Raw genomic sequence first — 18,830 nt, forward strand, 5'->3', positions numbered from 1 at the left:
ACCTCAAGGCTCATTTAAAAACAAAGATCACATCTTAACACTCATGCTGCATTTTTGGTTAACAACTGCTTTCATACAGATTATCTCACCTTGTGTCCTTGACCCTGAGAGTACAGGGGATAATGTGCAAATTTAACAATTTCATAGCAGATGAGAAAAAAAGCTGCGTCTAGAGTTTACATGCCACAGGAAGACAACAGGAATAACAGACGAACCGTATTTTAAATGCTGAGCAGAAAGCTGACAGATTAAGGGAAAAGGAGAAAAAAAGGGAGGTTTGTGATGGACGTAAACACTGTAGGAAGGATGACAGGAAAGCTTGAAAAGGGAACACCATGTTTTGCCGCCAGTCCTGCAACTGCCACAAAATTAAGGGAGAAAGAAACGGGAGAAGTTCTGCCAATACTAAGCTTCTAACACTTTAGTACCCAAAGAGAGACAGCCTTCTACCAGCCTGTCTGAGAAACTGATGAGAATTAATTCAAATGAAAGATAAAAATAATACACACACATATAATGTATCTACTAAAATGCTTTCAAATGTTTATAATATAGAAAAATGCTTATGAAATTCAACAAAGCAAGATACAACAGTGTACAGTATGACATGATATAAAACAAACCGTACAGAAAAAAGGACTAGAAGGAAACACGCTGAAATATTTACAGCTGTTGTCCTCGGAAGGGATGTGTGTTTTATTACATACCCATTTTCCAAAAATGAGCAGAAAGCCTTTAGTAAGTGTAACTGAAATGTGTGTGCGTCATTTAGTTTTGGAATGTGTTCCTGCACTTACATCTCAACTACTGGGGAGGGTGAACATTAGTGGAGGGGAGGGAACTGGGTCTGGCAGCCAGGGAACGAGGCTTCTGCTTTTGGTTCCGCCACGAATCAGCTCTCAGACTGGTCACATCCATCTTCACTCGGCCCTGGTCTCATCCGCACGATGAAGAGGCTGCACGAGGCAACCTCCCTAGGCTCTATCGGGCATCTGACTGAGGGGCCGGTGGGGACAGCAACGCAGCTGTACTTACTCTGTTGTTGTATTCAAACTGAGGAGCTCCCCGAATTCTAAATGTCAGGTGGTATAAGGAGACGATAAAGTTAAAACAACGAATTTACCAATAATCCTGATGGGAACACCCTGAAAGATACCTCCAGTCATTTAATGAACTAGGATTTTTCATAAAGTGCATCCATCTTTCTCAAAAATTCCTAATGTCAGTGTTACCTAAACAATGACCAACACATACATACTTACTTAAAATTTAGGGCTGAAAAATTTTAAGTAGCACCTTTAAAGGTCCTAATTATTTTTTGCAAAGGATCTGAAAAAAACCGTACTCCGTTTAGGAGAGCACCCACAGGGCTTGGTGTGGGTAAGACACAGAGCACAAGGGAAGACCTGAGCCCTGCGTTCTAGGTCTTCAGGACAAATCTCAGTGCAGTCTGCCACTGCTCCTAGAAGCCGGGCCCAGGGCCGTTTCAGGCGGTCGAGGCTGACAGTCGGGGCACCTAGGGCTCCGAGCCACCTACGGGGAGGCCAAGACTGTTCCGAAACCTGCTGTGGACCCAGCGACGCGAGGCCCCGCTCCTGCGCGGTCACCAGCTCCTCCCTGCCCCCCCACCCCGCCACCTTCACCAGGCACACAACCTTTCTGGGACTCGGAGCCTCACGGCTGAAAACGTTCGCGGGCACCACGTGGACACGCGGTGCTGGAAGGGCCGTCCCCGAGACTCACCTTGTCCTTGCAGGGCCGCTGGCAGTTCTGCGCCGCGCACACGGCATTCTCGTCGTCCGACTCCTCCGCCCCCGACCAGTCGTACTTGGATGGGATGTCCAGCACCTTCCTCTCCCTCTTCCGCTCGGTCGTCTCCTTCACAAGCTCAGCTTTGGCGGCAGCAGCCTTCTCCTTCTTTTTCTTTCTCTCCTCCTCTTTTGCTAGCTTCTTGGCCAGTTTATTCAGCTCCTTTGATTTTTCGGCACTTAATTTTAGTTTCTTCTTTTTTGGTTTCTCCATTTTCTTTAACTCCTTGGACTTCTGTTTTCCTTCTCCAAAGAGCTGTTCTACTTTTTCTAGTTTCCGTTTTCGTTTCTTCTCTGAAGAATCCTTTCCTTTTATTTTTAATGGTTTCTCTTCCATGCTGTCATCCTTTCAAAACATAAAAATAGAAACAATTTTAAAGCAAGACATTTAAAAATAGTTTTATTCTTTTATATGAGGTATCCTGAATGGGCAAACTCATAGAGACAGAAAACAGAATTCAGGTTGCCAGGGCTGGGGTGGGGGTGGAGGGGGAAAAATGGGAATTACTGTTTAATGGGTACAGAGTTTCTCTTTGGAATAATTTAAAAGTTCTGGAAATGGACAGAGGTAACAGTTACATAACATTATGAATGTAATTAAAACAAGTAAATTTTATACTTCAAAGGGGGTAAATTGATAAATTTTATGTTGTGTACATCATACCCTAATAAATACTTCAAGGATACCTTAAGAAGGCAAATATAATGTTCAATGAAGAGAACAGCAGAAAATAACAGCAAGCCCTAAATAAAATATCTGACTTAATTTTAGCTTACCGGGGGGGAAAGGCAAAAGAACACACTGCTAGCGCGTATTAACACAGCCTGCAGTACCTGTGTGTGACGGAGATGAACACACACAGCGCTACATGGACACTAACTTACGTAGTAACTTTTTTGGTCTCCGTTTACCAGTGCTGAAGTTTTTTTATTAACTCAATAAATTCTTGGTGGTTATCAAAAATGTCAGGAAAACATGTAAAACTGTATCCATGATCTCAGTACAAAAGGTATGTAGTAACTTCAGAAAAGGACAGAAAATAGTTGTTGTGACAAAGCCAAAATACTGGTCATTTTTCTTTTCAACTTTCTAATATTGTTGCTATTATGTGCCAAGATATGTGCCAATAAACATTCAAAGATTTTAGTAATAAAAGTATGCCTTGTAACAGAAAGAACAAGGGGGGAAGTACAAAAAGAAATACCAAAAAAACATAAGCTTGATAATTATTTAAGGAAAAACATCTGAGAATTTCCTTTCCTGCAGCTTTCACGCTGGGAAATCTTTGACAAGAACTTAAGAATCTGCAGTCATGAAGAACACCGGACTGTAAACGTCTTAAGGCTATCACATTTGAGCAAGCCACTGAACTGCTCAATACTTTGTGTTTCCTTGTGTGTAAAATAAGGCAGGTCAGATGAGATACTGGATGTGAAGAAAATGCTCTGTCTACGGAAAACACTGTCTAGATTACGCGACCTGCAACCTGACTTCCAGACCAAAGACAAAAGATGGTATGCTAAGCTGGTGTCACTGGGTCTTCCGTTTCATGGAAACACGTAACGGAAAAGAGTAATGAAAAGAACACTGGAGTCAAACGTCAGAGTTAGAATCCAAGTCTCTGTCTTCACAAGTCTCCACGTCTCTGATCCTTACTTTTTCCTGTGTCCAGTGGGCTGAATACTTGCCTGTCTACTCTTACTGCCCCCTTCAGGGCCGTGGTGAGGATGCGTGAGAGCACAGACAGAAAGAGGGACACAGGACAGATTACCAACTGCCATGCGAGTGTAACATACACATGTGGACCCCCACCAGCCCAACCACTTCTATCTAACCATTCCCTTGCTTCTTTTCCTCAACTACTGTATTTCCCCTGCTGAACTTTCGGGTCTCACAATAATGTGTCTGGGCTAAGGAAGCCGTTCTAACCTTGTTTTCAGTAGCTCCCTTTCTTTTCAACAGAAATGGCCTTTCAAAAAATCAAATATTACACAAAATCTCAACAAAGAAAACCATAAAGCAGAGCTCCCTTGGCTTACTGAGCTTACTGACGGAGGAGGACAGAGGACCACCCACTCAGCCACCTCCTTGCTGCAACCTGCGGTAGCCCCAAGGAACTCGGACATTCTGACTGGTTTTAAAACCGCTGCATAGTAAGTTTTAAGTCCATACCTCCATGATATGCAGGAACCTGTCCTCAGAAGGTGGGTGTGTGGCCTGCAAAATCCGCCATATGTGCTGCGTCTCATCCAGAGACACCTCTAGCAGGTCCCCAACCATCATAAGTTCTTCCAGCTGGGCTTTGGCTCCAGGCGACAACTCCAGCACCGGAGGCTCCAAACTGCGGGGCACCAGCGGGCTCTTCCTAGGTTGCTTCCTTGGGGTGCTAGAGCCTATCCCCACAACAGAAGGTGAAATAAAAAATGAGAACTATTGGGAAAACGTAGTGTTTTCAAAGTAAAGGTTTAGGAGGATGGTGCTTCCTTCACCAACACTTAATTTAGATGTTTAGATGGTTAGATGTTTAGATTTGTATCAGTATGAAAAATGAAATTAAAAACAAATACAGAACAAAAAAACCTAGAATTCTAATGACCACTCTAAAAAACTGGCTCAGAGAAAAAAAAAAAAAAAACTGGTTCCGTACGGATCCTTCCTCTTGTGATTGGAGGGGGAAGGAAACGGGAGGGACTCTCTTAACCCAAGCTCGCACCATTTTAGAGGATTCCACAAGATCAGGCATGTACCTGCTCCACATAACTCAGCGATTATCTGCCTAGTGAACAGACAACATGCTGTCCCATAAAACCCTGAATTTTACTCCGAAGAGAAAAAAAATTTTCCCACGTGTGACCTAAAGTAGCGCAACTTATTCTTAATGGGGAAAAAGAAAGCGAGCGTAGTAGGGAAATCATCTACCAGGGAAAGAGCTACTAACAAAGCATTCCAGAGCCAGAACGGGTGTCCTTGAAAAGCAGCAAGTTCCTCAGCAACTGGCAACAAAAGAGGAGGGGATGAATAGCTACCGTCAGGGATTTTACAAGACAAAATGGGACTAGCTGGGACCAGCTGGCCTCTGATGTTCTTCTAACTAGGATTCAGTAATTCTCTGGAAGTCTTCAGGTCATCCCTCACGACAGAACACGCAAACAGAGACTGGCTTTCCCAAAGCTGCGCTTTCAGATTCCATCGGCATTTCACAGCCATGTTTCAGCTGCTCTTCGCTCTGCCCCGAGGGTAAGTGATACCTTGAGAACAGCTCTTGGAAGCGGAAGAATAAGCGTGCTCCGCACAGAACGAGGGCGCCGTCCACATGTGAGTGACCACCTCCTCAGACTTGATGGGGATCTCCTCGTCACAAAAAAGGTTGGGCTCCAGGCTGCTAGAGGACTTCACGCTGGCTGTGTCCTGAGGAAGAAACAGAGACAGACACTGAGAATTAGAACCACTTCACTTATCCTGTGACGAGAATCCAAATACAGGCTTTCAGGTTAAAGCTTCTAATACAACACAGTAAAAAACAAAACAAAACAAACAAACCTTAAAATTAAGTGTATATGGTATTAAGATGGAAAATGTCCACTGGGGGGAAAGACAGGAATCACCACAGTCTCAAGCTAAAAAAGTAGAGAGTAAAGCTCAAAAATAATCCACAGAGATAATGAACCAACAAGAGAATTACAACTAAGTGACCTACTTCCTACAGCCTGTAACTCAGAAGAACTCCTGTGCCGCAAGTTAAGGAGCCTCAACCCTCTACGGAAAGTAAAATGGGCTCATCAGGAGACGAGGGAAGGTTTAGAGGTGACATCTTAAGGACACAAATTTACTCCTCTCTAAAGGTTTTCAAATCTACAAGCTGACCAACGGCTCTTACTTACCAGCTGCTCTTACTTGACTGACAATAACCAAGTTACACAGTCTGACAACCCTAATTAGGTCTCAGACGATCTTCCCCTACAGTTAGTTTCCATAACCGCACGTGTACAGCTGTAACGGTCACAGGGCAATCAGGAAGACAACCCACAGGTATTCCGACAAGGAGAATTTAATAACTGGTTAAACGCACACTGGTTAAATGAACTGGTTAAATGTACACTGAAGGCTTGAAAAGGCAAAACAGAAACACGCAAGTAACACCAAGGTAACTGTAGGAAAGAGCTGCCACCCCTAGGGCTTGTGGTAACAGAGCAGAACCCAGGAGCTCAGAGAAGGGGCCTGCAGGGCTGGGTCCCCAGCCTCAGAGGAGGCGGCGCCAGCCGGCTGTTCCGCTGTCTCTAACAGGACATGAGGCGGCTGCCCTGGGGGTGACAACAGCAGCTAGAAACTGGCACTGCCAGGGTAAAAAAACTAAATACAACAACAACAAACAAAGGGGAAAATGTCTGCAGCTCAGGGAAGACAGCAATGGAGAATAAGGCAGGGAAGATCAAGTGCCTTCTCGCTGCTCAGGCCTCCTGACTTTCTCTGACATCCTCCACTGGTGGAAGCGAGGCTGCTGGCAAAGGTACGTGTGCAGAGCAGGGCCTGGGGGACTGGGCCAGTTTTACCGAGTTGGTTGCCTGTTTTTTGTTCAGAGCGTGAGCTAAGAATACTATTTACATTTTTAAAGAGTTGTTTAAAAAAAAGAAAGAAGATGCAACAGAGACCATACATGGCTTGCAAGGCCTAAGTATTTACTATGCATTATATATTTCCCATACATCATACATAGTATCATTATATATTGTATATAATTCTGTGTGTGTGTGTGTGTGTGTATCTAACTTCACAGAAAAAGTTCACCAAGCCCTGGGGTAGAGCCCCAGCGCTAGCATCACCAAGAGGAGCAGGAAAGCGTGGGTTAGGAAATGAGAGACGACAGCTTCATGGCTACCACAGCATCTGACTGTCTCTGCAGGGTGAGTGAGAGGAAGATCTCTTACCATGAGACCACCCTTAATTCAACAGGATTCGTAAAAGGTTTCCTAAGAAGATTCTGGAAGACAATGCCACTGTCGGAGAATTTAGGAACAGCAGCTCATGTAAGTCTTCCCTACTTCAGGATTTAAGTCCTAAAAAGCAACAGACGGGAGGGTACTTCAGTGTCGCCTCCTCTAGTCCCCGATGTGTCATCTCACTGCCTGGAACTGTCTTTTCTGACTTGACTCATTTCATTCTAACTCATGCAGGAAACTTTCTGTTACGCTTTCAAAATAGAAAGAAAAGTGATCAGAAAATGATGACGGAAGGTAATGCTAGGTAAAAATAAATTTTGAGGTGAGGAGGGTACAGCTCAGTAGTACAGCATGTGCTTAGCAGGCACAAGGTCCTGGGTTCAATCCCCAGTCCCTCCATTAAAATAAAAAGTAAGTAAATGTATAAATAAATGATATAGGTAAGAAGCCAATAAAATGAAGCATTAACAATTTTTTCAATTAACCCAAAAGAAGACAGGAAAAGAATAAAAAACAAAAGGGGTTAACAAAAAATAAACAGCAAGATGGTCAACTTAAATCCAACCATGTCACCAATTACGTTCAATGTAAACTGACTGAACACCTCCAAGTAAAAGGGATTGCAGTGCTGCCAGGAACAAGACAGCTATACATTTCACAAATACATACACACACACACAAAGGATGACACATCGGCAAGGGCCCTACGACATGCACTGTCTGTAAAAGACGCATCTTAGAGACACAGACAGGCTGCAGGAAAGATGACTGATAAACAGCAGGCTTTTAACAGTTACTCTTCCTAAGAAGGAAACTTACAGCTCAGCCCCACTAACAGCAAACACGCAGGCAAGGAGGGATGGCCTCCCAGTGAGAAATGTGTTTTACATGTGGATCTGTCACTTCATCTTATCTGCATTAGGCAGGACTAAAGTCTCAGACACAAATCCACTATTTTCGCCAAAGCTCAAGCCACCCAAGTATTAATAATACAGAAAAGAAAAAGAAAGAATCCAAGTGCTTAAGTGGCCTTATTCTAAAATAAGCAATTACTGGGATACAAACAGAACTTCCTAGGAGGTAAACAGCTACCACTGTTTTACACCCCCTTACTCATGGGTAATTCTACACATACTGTGTGTGCATTTGAAAAATAACTGTAATATGGATGCACAGTTCCAGTGAAGGGAAACAATACGCCTTAGAAGGAGATCATCTATGAATATACAGAAGGTTGTCTCAGACACAATCACACAAGATCTGTGGCAGACTTTGTTTCATTAAATATGTATTTTCCTAAAAATATATGAAAACAAATATATGCATGTATATGCATGACTGGGACATTGTGCTGTACACCAGAAACTGACACACTATGATTGACTATACTTCAATTAAAAAAAAACCCAAAAAACTAGTGAGTTTCTTGAATTCCTGCTCGGAGTTCTTCAGCGGTGATCACAGAGTTACTACTACAAAATGAAGTTATCAAACAATGCAAAGCACAAGCCATCTGTTTTAAACATTTAAATGCTATGATACCGAAAATCAAATGACCAACTCTGTTTTTCTTTGTAACTACCTACTCTTCTTCCTACACCATCGGGGGATCTTCCTCTAGCAAAGATGTTAAACAAACTATTTTAAGGATGAATCTGTGGTCACGATCAGGGGACATCATATAAAGGGAAAAAAATCACCACGCTGACTGCAAATAAAATTTTCATTACACAATAAGCACTTGCTCTATGGGAAAATACTCAGGAGTGTAAATTTTTTATTGCAAAGATACCAACATCAAGGTAAATTTGACCTTGACTTACCATAAATCTTGCCACCATTCTTTTACTCTTCTAAGCTGTCAAATATATTGCTAGTTCATAATCTCATTTTTCCACCCTGCCAATACCTCCTACCAGAAGAGACTGCAGGATAACACCCCCATAAAAGTTTCTGCAGAAGGACTGCTCCGTACAGCCGTATCGAGCCACAGTTTTGATCCCTAGCCCTGAAATATGTAATACTTGAGATATTTTGTTTTCATAGGTTGCCAATCTGCTTCCAAGCAAAGTCCATCCTGCTTAGCAATTCTGGAGTGGTGGCTGATATTTAATGTACTAGAAAGATAACAATCCAGGTATCAACGGCCTCTAAGCCACGGCAGACAGTCAACTCTAGTATTAGCTAACTGACCTCTTACACGTGGCATAGGATGCACTCCCCTTCAGCTGCACCCGGTCATTCTACACAACTTTATAAATACAGGTGGTCACTAACTTAAGGATAACAAGGTGCCTGGAACCTTACTTTAACAGCTAATGCAGTTTCAAGTTTTCTCAATTCTTTAACTCATGTAACTAAAAATTCCCTCATTATAACATCCCCAAAGAAAATAGAGGACACTAATGAACAAAACAGACTTGCAGATACAGTAAGCAATCTTATGGTTACCGGGGGAAAGGGGGTGGGAAAGGATAAATTTGGGAGTTTTTGAGAGTTGCAAATGTTAATCACTATATAAAAACAGACAAAAAACAAATTCTTCTGTACAGCACAGGGAACTATATTTAGTATCTTGTAATAACCTTTAATGAAAAAGAAAATGAAAATGAATACACATATATATATATATACACATGACTGGGACATTGTGCTGCACACCAGAAACTGACACATTGTAACTGACTACACATCAATTAAAAAAAAAAAATCTCCTGGGTCCATTTTTACCCTGAGGAAAAACTGTTTTCCAGCAGATGATTTATAAGCATCTATGATGGATAGCTTTAATTTTATATCCTGGGAGTTTTAACACTGATGGTATTTATGCTCTAAGAAGGAGCATGCCTACCTGATACGCCTGCTGAAAAGACAGTGAACAAGCAGGGAAAAGAACGCACTCTAGTTTTTTTATATATCAGAGTACAAACTGGTTACAGGCATAGATACTAAACATAAGCTCAACAAAGAACAATACGAATGGATTAATTATAAGCTGGCAGGGTCTCTGCCTAGATCATGACGTTTAATTATAAGCTGGCAGGGTCTCTGCCTAGATCATGACGTTACCACTGCACAAAAGACAAAGGTCTTGGGTGTAACATGAAGTAACAATAAAAGGCCAACAGGCTCCAACATAAAAACTTGCCAAAACCTTTCTTTCATCACCCAGCGTGGTGTCATTATCAAAACAATCACACTGAGGGCAAATACTATGCTCTAACTGTGACTTTAACTCTACAAATTCAAACCACAGGCCCAAGTACGACACATCCCTGAACAGGACACGGAGTCTAACACCATCCAGATGAAGCATGAGAGACGCAAGTCCCAAAGCACAGCTCAAATGCGATGCTTCAAACACAGCTACACATGTCAACGACCCAAAGGAAAACACACTGTCATCAGCCATGAGAGCTTTTAGTAACTTAAATGTATAATTTTTCTAGTCCCTGTAAGCCCTAAGGAGTTACAAGGTGAGGAAAATAAGTACAGTTTTAAAAATTCCAATCTTAAAAAAAAAATCTGTTGTTTTATCAATCTGTATTTTTTTTGAGCATTGAAAAAATGCTATCACCATAAACTCAGGATAGACAGACGACTTGCTCTCTCCCCCACCTGCAGGCCTTGAACATCAGGGTTCACCACTGTTATCAAACTCAGCGGTGAGCACGCACCCACGCAGCCTGCTCACACAGTACCTTCACATCATAGCCGTACGTCTCCCGGACGTCTTCATCAGAATCCGTCTCTTCGTCATCATAGTCCGCTGTTTGCCGAGGGGAAGAAGACACACTGCTCACCACCCGGTTGAATGCAGACTGCTGGAAACTGGGTAAGTGCCCCTAGAGAACAAGCAATTCCAAGACGAACAGAGAGACATTAAGTAAACATGAGTGATTACCACCCACTGATAATGAACTTGCCAAGTGGCTAACAGTTCAACAGTTAGTGCAGGTCAAATTATTTGATTATGAGGCCAAGGTCCACTTGAATGGTATTTCCAGGTAGTATTTCAATAAAACGACCTGGGTCTATAGCCAAAGAAAATCCTACGGGCATACGCAAAAAGAAGACACTAAGCATAATAGAGCTGCTGGCAACTTACTGTTATTTTCCTAATCAAACGGTCAGACAGACTTGGGTCACTATTTACACACTGACAAACGTTATCCCATGAACCGGGGGGAAAATCCCTCAACGTGCCTGTAAGTCTGGATTGGCAGCAGCTTTCTGGAGCTCCGCACTGATGATCTTCTCCGTCTTCTCTCGAGCCGCCTGCTCCACCATGCGCTGGCTCAACACGGACAGCTTGGCCAGGGCCGAGGACAGCTCATCCGTGGCCAGGGCCTGCCGTGCTCTGTCCTGCCAGCTCATGGCCCGTTCTGTCAGACACTGAAGGGCCTCGCCCTCAGGCAGCCGTACAGGCAGCTTCTGAAGGGACACCAGGAGTGACAGGATGGTCTCCAGCCTTGGCCTTCGAGACCGCATACACAGAGGGCAAAGGAATTTTACTTCTTTAGCCTGCCAGCCAGACCCTTTCTTCTGGGACCCTGATTTAGGGAGAGGAACACAGCTGTTATGAAACCAGTCTTTGCAGAGCTCACACTGTAGCATAAACCCACTAGCTGTCTTGCGGCAAATGCAAAATTTCACTTCTTCTATGCGGTCCACCATAGTCATCTTGGCTAGGTTGGCTGCTCTGAGGGAATGCATGGCTTCAATCTCTTTTTGCTCCCGTTCTTTGAAAACTGCCACCTGTGTATGACAAAACATTTCATTGAATGGAGTCACTGCAAAATACTCCAAAAATACCAAATCCTCAAGGCTAAGGGATCCTCTCCACAGTGCAGTCTCATAGTGACAGAGCATTGTTCTTAAAAAAAAAATCAGCTGTCAGTCATTCCCTAAAATTTGAGAAGGCCTGATGGTTTCTGTGCAAACATTCTTCCTCTGTGAAATGAGCAAAGTGCCACCATTTGTGACAGTACAGTACTTGCATCTTCTGCAGGGTGCAGCAGGAAGATGGCATGCCCTGAAGCCAAGCCACCCGGGCGTGAAGCCTGGTCCTGTACATACCACGGACTCCTGCTCCAAGGTGCACGTTTGCTGAGTCTCAGTTTTCTGAAAAGTGAGGATACCACCAACCTCATTTTGTTGTTTTAAAGATTAAAGAAGGTAACACATGAAAGCGCCCAGCTTGGTGCCTGGCGCAAGGTAAACGTTCAGTAAGTATTAGCTGCCCCCACCTGGTAATTCATCCCCTGGAGGGAAGTTCTACACAAATCAGTTTTTATTTCCTTCTAGGACTTTCCAGCTTGTGTAGAGGAATAATTGAGCCTGGCAACTAACCGTAACAAGGTTTCACGTAACTCAGTTCAAAAAGTATATAAAACCAAACAAAACTTAATTATCATGCACACTGTTAGGGCATTTTCTGTTTAAACTCTGGCAGCTCTGAAACAAGTCTGAAATAATTTCCAGTGTTATTTGTCTGGCAAGACTGCTGCATTAGGCAGGCTCTCTAACAAGAAATCATTTCCGTCAGCCTCAAAATAGGATCACCTGTGGCAGAAGTAGTCCTATCGAGCCACTGAGTACATGCAATTCCCTGCTGTCGCGAATCGACCAAACTCACTTTTACCCTCCTCCTCCTCAGGCTCCTCGTAATCTTACCACCTTCCTCTTACTCGCCAATAAAACCCATAATTAGCTACAAACATGTCACTGCGCACTCACTATACAACTGAATGCTCCTAAGAGGAAGCAGGTATTTTAAACAGTAGCTGGTATCAGCAAGCTGGTACAATTCCTTTGAGAAACACCATAGCATTAAGCATCGCAAAATGCTATTACTTCCAGTCCAGTAATCCCAATCCTAAGAGTCAATGAAGGAAAATAATCTGAAAAAAAGAAAACGCTTTACAAAGAAGTTCACTTTGTCATCATCCGTAATAGTGAACACTTAGTAACAACAAACATGGCCAATGTCAGAAAAGTGTTCAGCAAATTGTAAACAATTTGATGGAATATTAGACAACTATTAAAACCACAATAAAGACAGATATGGAAAAAACAGTTTTAGGGAGAGAAAATAGTAAACTTTTTATATACTTTGATTATAAATATTTTAAAATACGTCAAATATGTATAACCATAAAGTACACAAAAATAAAGTTAAGAACATAAAAAACGTGCATCTTAAGACCGTCACAGAATTTCGTAGTCACCAAACTCAAGATGCACGACATTACTCCTTACCACCATGGCGGTGTCTCTGGTCTCCTCCAGCCCCTCCTCCAGATCGCTCAGAGGCTCAAGGTCCAGATCCTTTTCCTTTTCTTTTTCTATTAGTTCTTTTACTTTTTTCCTTCTATTTTTTCCACTCCCATAAATACCAATGTCAGTCCGGGGACTGAGCACCTACAAAAGTAAAACCAAATATTGAGGTCTGGTTTTTAAAAAAAACTTAGAATTGAAAATAATAAAAGAAACCATTTACTGACCACTCATCATGTCCTAGACATGTTCTTATGAACTTTACACACATTATCTAATTCAAACCTCCCAAGAATCCTTTGAGTAGGAAGTATTATCCGCACTTTACAAACGAGGGAACCGAGGTTCAGAAAGGTGATAAGCTGCCCACAGATGCAAGGTTAGCACCAGGGAGCCAGTTCTCAAACATGAAACGATCTTATTCCAAAGCCCATGCTCTCAGCTGCTGTGTTCAACTGTTCAACATGAAAAGAGTAATGAGTACTTAAATCTGTGCTTCTGAGAAATAAGACCTCACAGTGACAGAGCCGCTGAAACGACAGAGAGGAGATCCAAGCTGACTGCTTTTTCTGGACACAGCACACGATGAGCTGGAAACCAGTCTGCCTGAGGTCTCGATTTCTGGTCAGCGTCTGGTATCACCCAGCAGCAATCACTTGTGTAACCATGACCAGATAAACTGAGAGCCACCCTCACCAACACTGCCACTGCCGTCGGCTATTAATCATCAGCTTCCGAGGAGGGTGCTGAAGGGCCAACACATGAAGCAAACGCCTCCTCACCTGTAACAACGTGTGGCTGGAATTCTTCTTAAGAAAGGTCCTCCCGGTTCGTTCTCTCCAGGCCCGCGCCGCTGCCACCTGTGACTCCACCTGGGGCAGCGCATCCAGACGCACAGGGATAGGACGGCCTTTAGCAGACAAGCTCTCCAGCTGCTCCAAGTAAGCGTAACTGCTGCCGCTCTGAAAAACAACGTACGTTCCCGCACGACCGCAGCCTCTCAGGAGTCTGGCCACATGCAGTCAGCAGGCCTTACAAAGGGTTTAGTGTTGAATTCTTTTATTAATTATTCTTTAAACCTAATTGTACGTTTTGAATTAATAGAGCCTTCCAATGTCCTTTTTAAAAAAGTTTGTGTAAATTCACGTTGTCAAAGATTTTTGATTTCTTAATTAATGAGGGAACCAGTAAGATGAAAAATCAGTTCAAAAGACAAGGCAAAGAACAGACATATAAATGCAATTCAGGACTGAGGAAAGTTATTTGCTAACAGATAGAACAGATGCTTAATATCACACAGGTCAATGGAATCATCTTTCCTACAACTGAAAATCAACTGTTCCTTATAAATTTAGCTGCTTTTCAGTGGACATCATTCATTCATTTTACTATCATTTTAAAGTAACTGACAGAGTTGCAGAATAGCTTGGTCGAAGAGAAGTCTAAGGAATACACTCCTTGAATCGGCCAGTCCTGGATGCTTCCCCAGACAACGTCCACCACCCACTGAAAGGGCGTCCAGCAATCTCTTCTGCTGTTTCAAAGTCTTCCACAATTTTCCCGACTACTACAAAGCAGTGCTTTAGTTCTGATAACCATCTCCGTTTTATGCTCTACAAACACAGATGAGAATGGCTACTTTTCTTCTAAGTCACAGTGTTTCAACATTTTCACATAATGAAGTGATCACTGTTTTTTTAAAACTTATATACTGCTTTAAATTTACCAAATAACTGAATCATTACAGGAAATGGGAGCATTAGTAAGTAACCCATTCCAGGGACTTGGCAGGAACGCCAGAAGGAGCAGGTTGGCCGCCTGCAGACAGTAACTCCGAGTGACAGCTCAGATGGGATGAACTTCCCAGCAAACAGAACACACACCATTCCTAGCAGGACTGTATCTATCCCCAAAACATTCATCATCATTCAGAGGATACGAAGGAAAGCAGTGTCATGCGCTAAATGCCAACATTCCAGCAAGGTTATTTCCCATGTACTAACTGACTCATTCACTAACAAATTCATTTTAAAAGTCGCACTGAAACAGAAACAGACAAGAAATCTAAGTGAATTTTTTAAAAAGAATAGTAAGAAGGCTCAGCATTAGGAGATATTATATCATTAAATCACTTCGGCACTGGGACAGCCACTGGAAGAGAAAAGAAAGCTCAGATACAGGCTCAAGAATCGCCGTGGTTCCTACTGCTCCCTTTGTGCCCAGTGACAGCCACCTGACTGCAGGATTCCTCCTGCCAAGCCCAGACACAGCCGCACTCGAGCCACAGCCCTAGACAAGCGCCTGCCTGCCAGCAGAGGCTGCCCACTTTCTCAGAGCCGTCAAGTCAGTCCTCCTGCTGAAGGGAAGGGCCTGGTGGACGGAAAGTCCTTCAGAGTGACACAGGAAACGCACGACAGCTACCTCCCGAGCCGGCTCGGTCCTTCAACAGTAAGTAAACAGCCAGCTACCGATCAGGGATGATCAGTCCCAAAGACACCCAACTGCCTGAAACGGTTCAAAGACGAAACAAACAGAGAGGCTGTCCTGTTCCAAACAGACAATTTTAAAAAACAGAAAGAAGAGCAGCAACTAAGCAGGCCCCAGAAAAAGCCGAGTGAAAAGAAAATAAAAGAGAAGTCATCAGAACCCGACACCTAGAATACTCTTTCCAGGGGCAGCAGTTTAGCAGAAAAGAGTTGGTTTACAACAGAGAGCATTTATACACTCAATACTGGAAGTGCTGGTTGATGGTTTTTATAATCTAGAAGAAACAGTATGCATTCAAGCAGACTTTCATCCCTAACACTTAGTTCATTGTCTGAATTACAGATGTGTAACGTGCTTCTCTCCAACTAGGGAACACACAATTTTAAGTCCAAGGTTCTATCTTCATACCCATCCCTTACACTCCTGCTCCCAAACCACTGGAACAGCACCAGGGGTACTGTGTTCAGTAAACGTTGATTTCATTTTTTCTTCTGCCTCTTCTTTTAAAAGTAATTGGTGCACATGGCAAAAGAGACCAAGAATACAGCAGGAAATAACTCTCTACCACCAAGCATTAAATTAATGGCTAATCCTGTCATCTTTCACAGCAGGGAGTCAATACAAACATGTAATGTTTCAACAGGTAACACACATTTTACAAAATCAGACGGAAGAACAAGTAAACTTCAGCACACGATTATTTTAATACAGTTATTCTAAAGAACTAAATGCTCAAAGGATTCATCACCTGAAATGCAGGACAATTCAAAAGGCTCTTTACCTGAATAGCTTCCACTTTAGCTGTCCACTCCCGAGCCTTCTGCAAGGCCTCCTTCAGGGACAACACGTTGGGTAGAAAGGCTGGAATGTTCTTAGCTTCATTGACGATACTTTCTAAACTCGCTACGCTGTGCCGGGGTCTTAAAAACACAGAAGTAGGGTGGCTGCATGAGGAAAAGTCAGACTACCACCAACACTTAAATAACGTTTGGAAACGTGTGAAAAACTTTCATACGTGTGACTTCATTTCATTCTTACCGTAGTCCTCTAAGGGAAGCAAACAGCTATGGCCTTTACTGCCACTTCACAGACAGTAGAAGTTTAACTCAAAGAGTATCAACTGTTTCCCTCAGACATTCAATGGAGTCAGGAAACACTGACTCAGAGGAACCACAGATGCCGCGCTCCTTCCACTCCATGACTTCTGCTTTAGTTCTTGCCCTGGCAGTCAGACGCGCACACACAGAGCAAGCAGGGAACAGCAGTCCAGAAAGTCACCAGCCGATCACGCCCACTTACTCCAGCCACGCCCACTAACGCCTGGTTTCACACAGGCCTTTTCGTCCACCAGTCAGAGCAAGGTGAGAATCACACTTGTCCCGGGAACTCAGTACAAACCAGTACAGGCTCACTACTCCAGGGGCTGGTGGTCAACTCTGCCGAGGAGAGCCGATAAGGGTTCGGAGAGAGGCCTTAAGAAATGCGATCTGGTCAAATGAAAGGTCAAAGGAAAAACAACAGGAACATGACGGACAGACACGGGGAAATACTTAAACATGAGCTGGTAAACCAGGGTACGATGGGGGTGGTGAAAATGAGAGGCAGGGTGAGAGCAACAGCAAGAAACAGGGCAACTTGGCTGGGAAGAAAGATGCAAGTTAAGAGGTCTTCGGGGGAGGGGCCACCTCAGCAGTAGAGCAGTGCTGAGCACGCACAGGGTCCTGGGTTCATTCCCCAGTGCCTCCATTAAAAAATAGATAAAAATAAAAAACCTAACTTTTTTTTTAAAATGAAGTCTTGAGAGCCATGCATTTCACTATGTCATGGGAAGCTACCGAGGGTGGAGACAGTTTCATCATCCGTGAATCCCTCTATGTGCCAGGTCCTAGAGACTGTTCATGCACAAGAGTGACAGGGTCCTCGCCTCTGGACACCTTTCAGTCTGGGGGCAGGTGATTATTAATAAAGAGCTATGATGCACTGTAAGTGCAGTGACAGAAGCAAGTGAAGGCGCTAGCAGAACACACAGCAGGGGGACCTGACTGACCCGGCAACGAAGGAAGGCTTCCCAGAAGGGACCTCTAAGCTTGCTTACCCTTGGTGAACAGGAGCTAGTCAGAGACTTGGGACTAGAAGAAGGGTAGGGCTCGTGGGGGCGCACCGCGGGGCCGGGCCGGCAGGGGAAGAGTTCTGTGGTGTATCCGAGGAACCAGGCTGGGGGCAGCGGGAAGGAATCACAGAATGCAGAACACGGGGCAAGAATGGCAAGGGGTGAGGCTGGATATTTAAGTAAGGGGCTGGACTACAGGTGGCCTTGCAGGTCAGGTTAAGGAGCCTGAACTTCACCCCAAGGGGAACGGGAAACCGACAGGCTTTAAGCAAGGGAATCAAACAGCCACACCGGTATTTCAGGAAAACACTAGCTGCAGTGTGGAGACAGATTACAGACGGGTGAGGTCACAGACAGAATCTGTGGCTCTGATCTATCTGAGCAGCTGTGACAACAGCACGAAGCGTGGAAGTGCGAAACACGGAGGAAACATAACCAACAAGACTTGGTAGCTAACTGAGTCTGAGGGGAAGGAAACGGGAGGGAGGGGTCAGAGTTAATTTCCAAAGTTCTGCCTTGTTCAAATGAGTGAAAGACGGCAGAATTCAAAGAGGAAAGGAACAAGGGAAGAGAGTACAGGAAGGAGTTAACGAGGCTAATTTCAGATACGGGGAATCTGAGGTACCAATGGGACATGTAACAGAATTCTCTAACAGGCAGATGGCACCTGTGAGGAAAACATACATGATATACAGATGAGAACTTGGAGGTAGTCAGTATAAAGATGGTAAATGGAGATAAGAAATTAGACAAAACCTCCAAGGAGCTCTCTTCCAGAGCAGGAAGAGAACTGGCTGGGCCAGAATCCTGAGGAAGGCCACTCTCTAAGGAGCAGACAGACGGCCAAAGGCCAAGTAGCAGGATAACCAGAAAGGAGCGGTGGGCAGCCGAGCACCGCCAAGGGACGAGGAATACCACGTCTTCAGAAAGACAGCGGTCACCAGGGCTGGAAAAGCAAGTTCTCAGACTCCCACTACCCCCACCGGCCCCACCACTCTGTTCTTTACCAAGTTTATCTTCTTCATGACTGCGATCATCTGCCACTCGTTCATTCATTCACTTACTTGCCTCTCCCCACTGAAATGCTGACTCTGCTTGAGGGCCGGGACCCTGTGTGCCTTCCCCCTGCTGCCCCCACAGCACTCAGGAACAGGGCCCGGCACACAGCAGGTACTCTGTAAATACTCCCTGAGCTGCAAGGGTCAAGG

The 18,830-nt window shown here is 44.0% G+C and overlaps 1 protein-coding gene across 3 annotated transcripts in view; it reads right to left on the reverse strand.

Annotated features, from left to right (window-relative positions):
• KDM5A (lysine demethylase 5A) overlaps positions 1-18,830 on the reverse strand; it is a 66,049-nt gene that overhangs the window by 8,620 nt on the left and 38,599 nt on the right. For all 3 annotated transcript variants that reach the window (XM_072954666.1, XM_006210821.4, XM_072954665.1), the window contains 8 exons: positions 16,294-16,432; positions 13,808-13,987; positions 13,008-13,169; positions 10,953-11,504; positions 10,448-10,591; positions 5,058-5,217; positions 3,982-4,202; positions 1,744-2,154 (listed from right to left, as the gene is read on the reverse strand). In XM_072954666.1, the coding sequence (XP_072810767.1) occupies positions 1,744-2,154; positions 3,982-4,202; positions 5,058-5,217; positions 10,448-10,591; positions 10,953-11,504; positions 13,008-13,169; positions 13,808-13,987; positions 16,294-16,432 (1,969 nt within the window). The remainder of the gene's footprint in view (positions 1-1,743; positions 2,155-3,981; positions 4,203-5,057; positions 5,218-10,447; positions 10,592-10,952; positions 11,505-13,007; positions 13,170-13,807; positions 13,988-16,293; positions 16,433-18,830) is intronic.

The sequence above is a fragment of the Vicugna pacos genome, chromosome 34 (assembly GCF_048564905.1).
Source record: "Vicugna pacos chromosome 34, VicPac4, whole genome shotgun sequence".
NCBI classification, from domain to species: Eukaryota; Metazoa; Chordata; class Mammalia; order Artiodactyla; family Camelidae; genus Vicugna; species Vicugna pacos.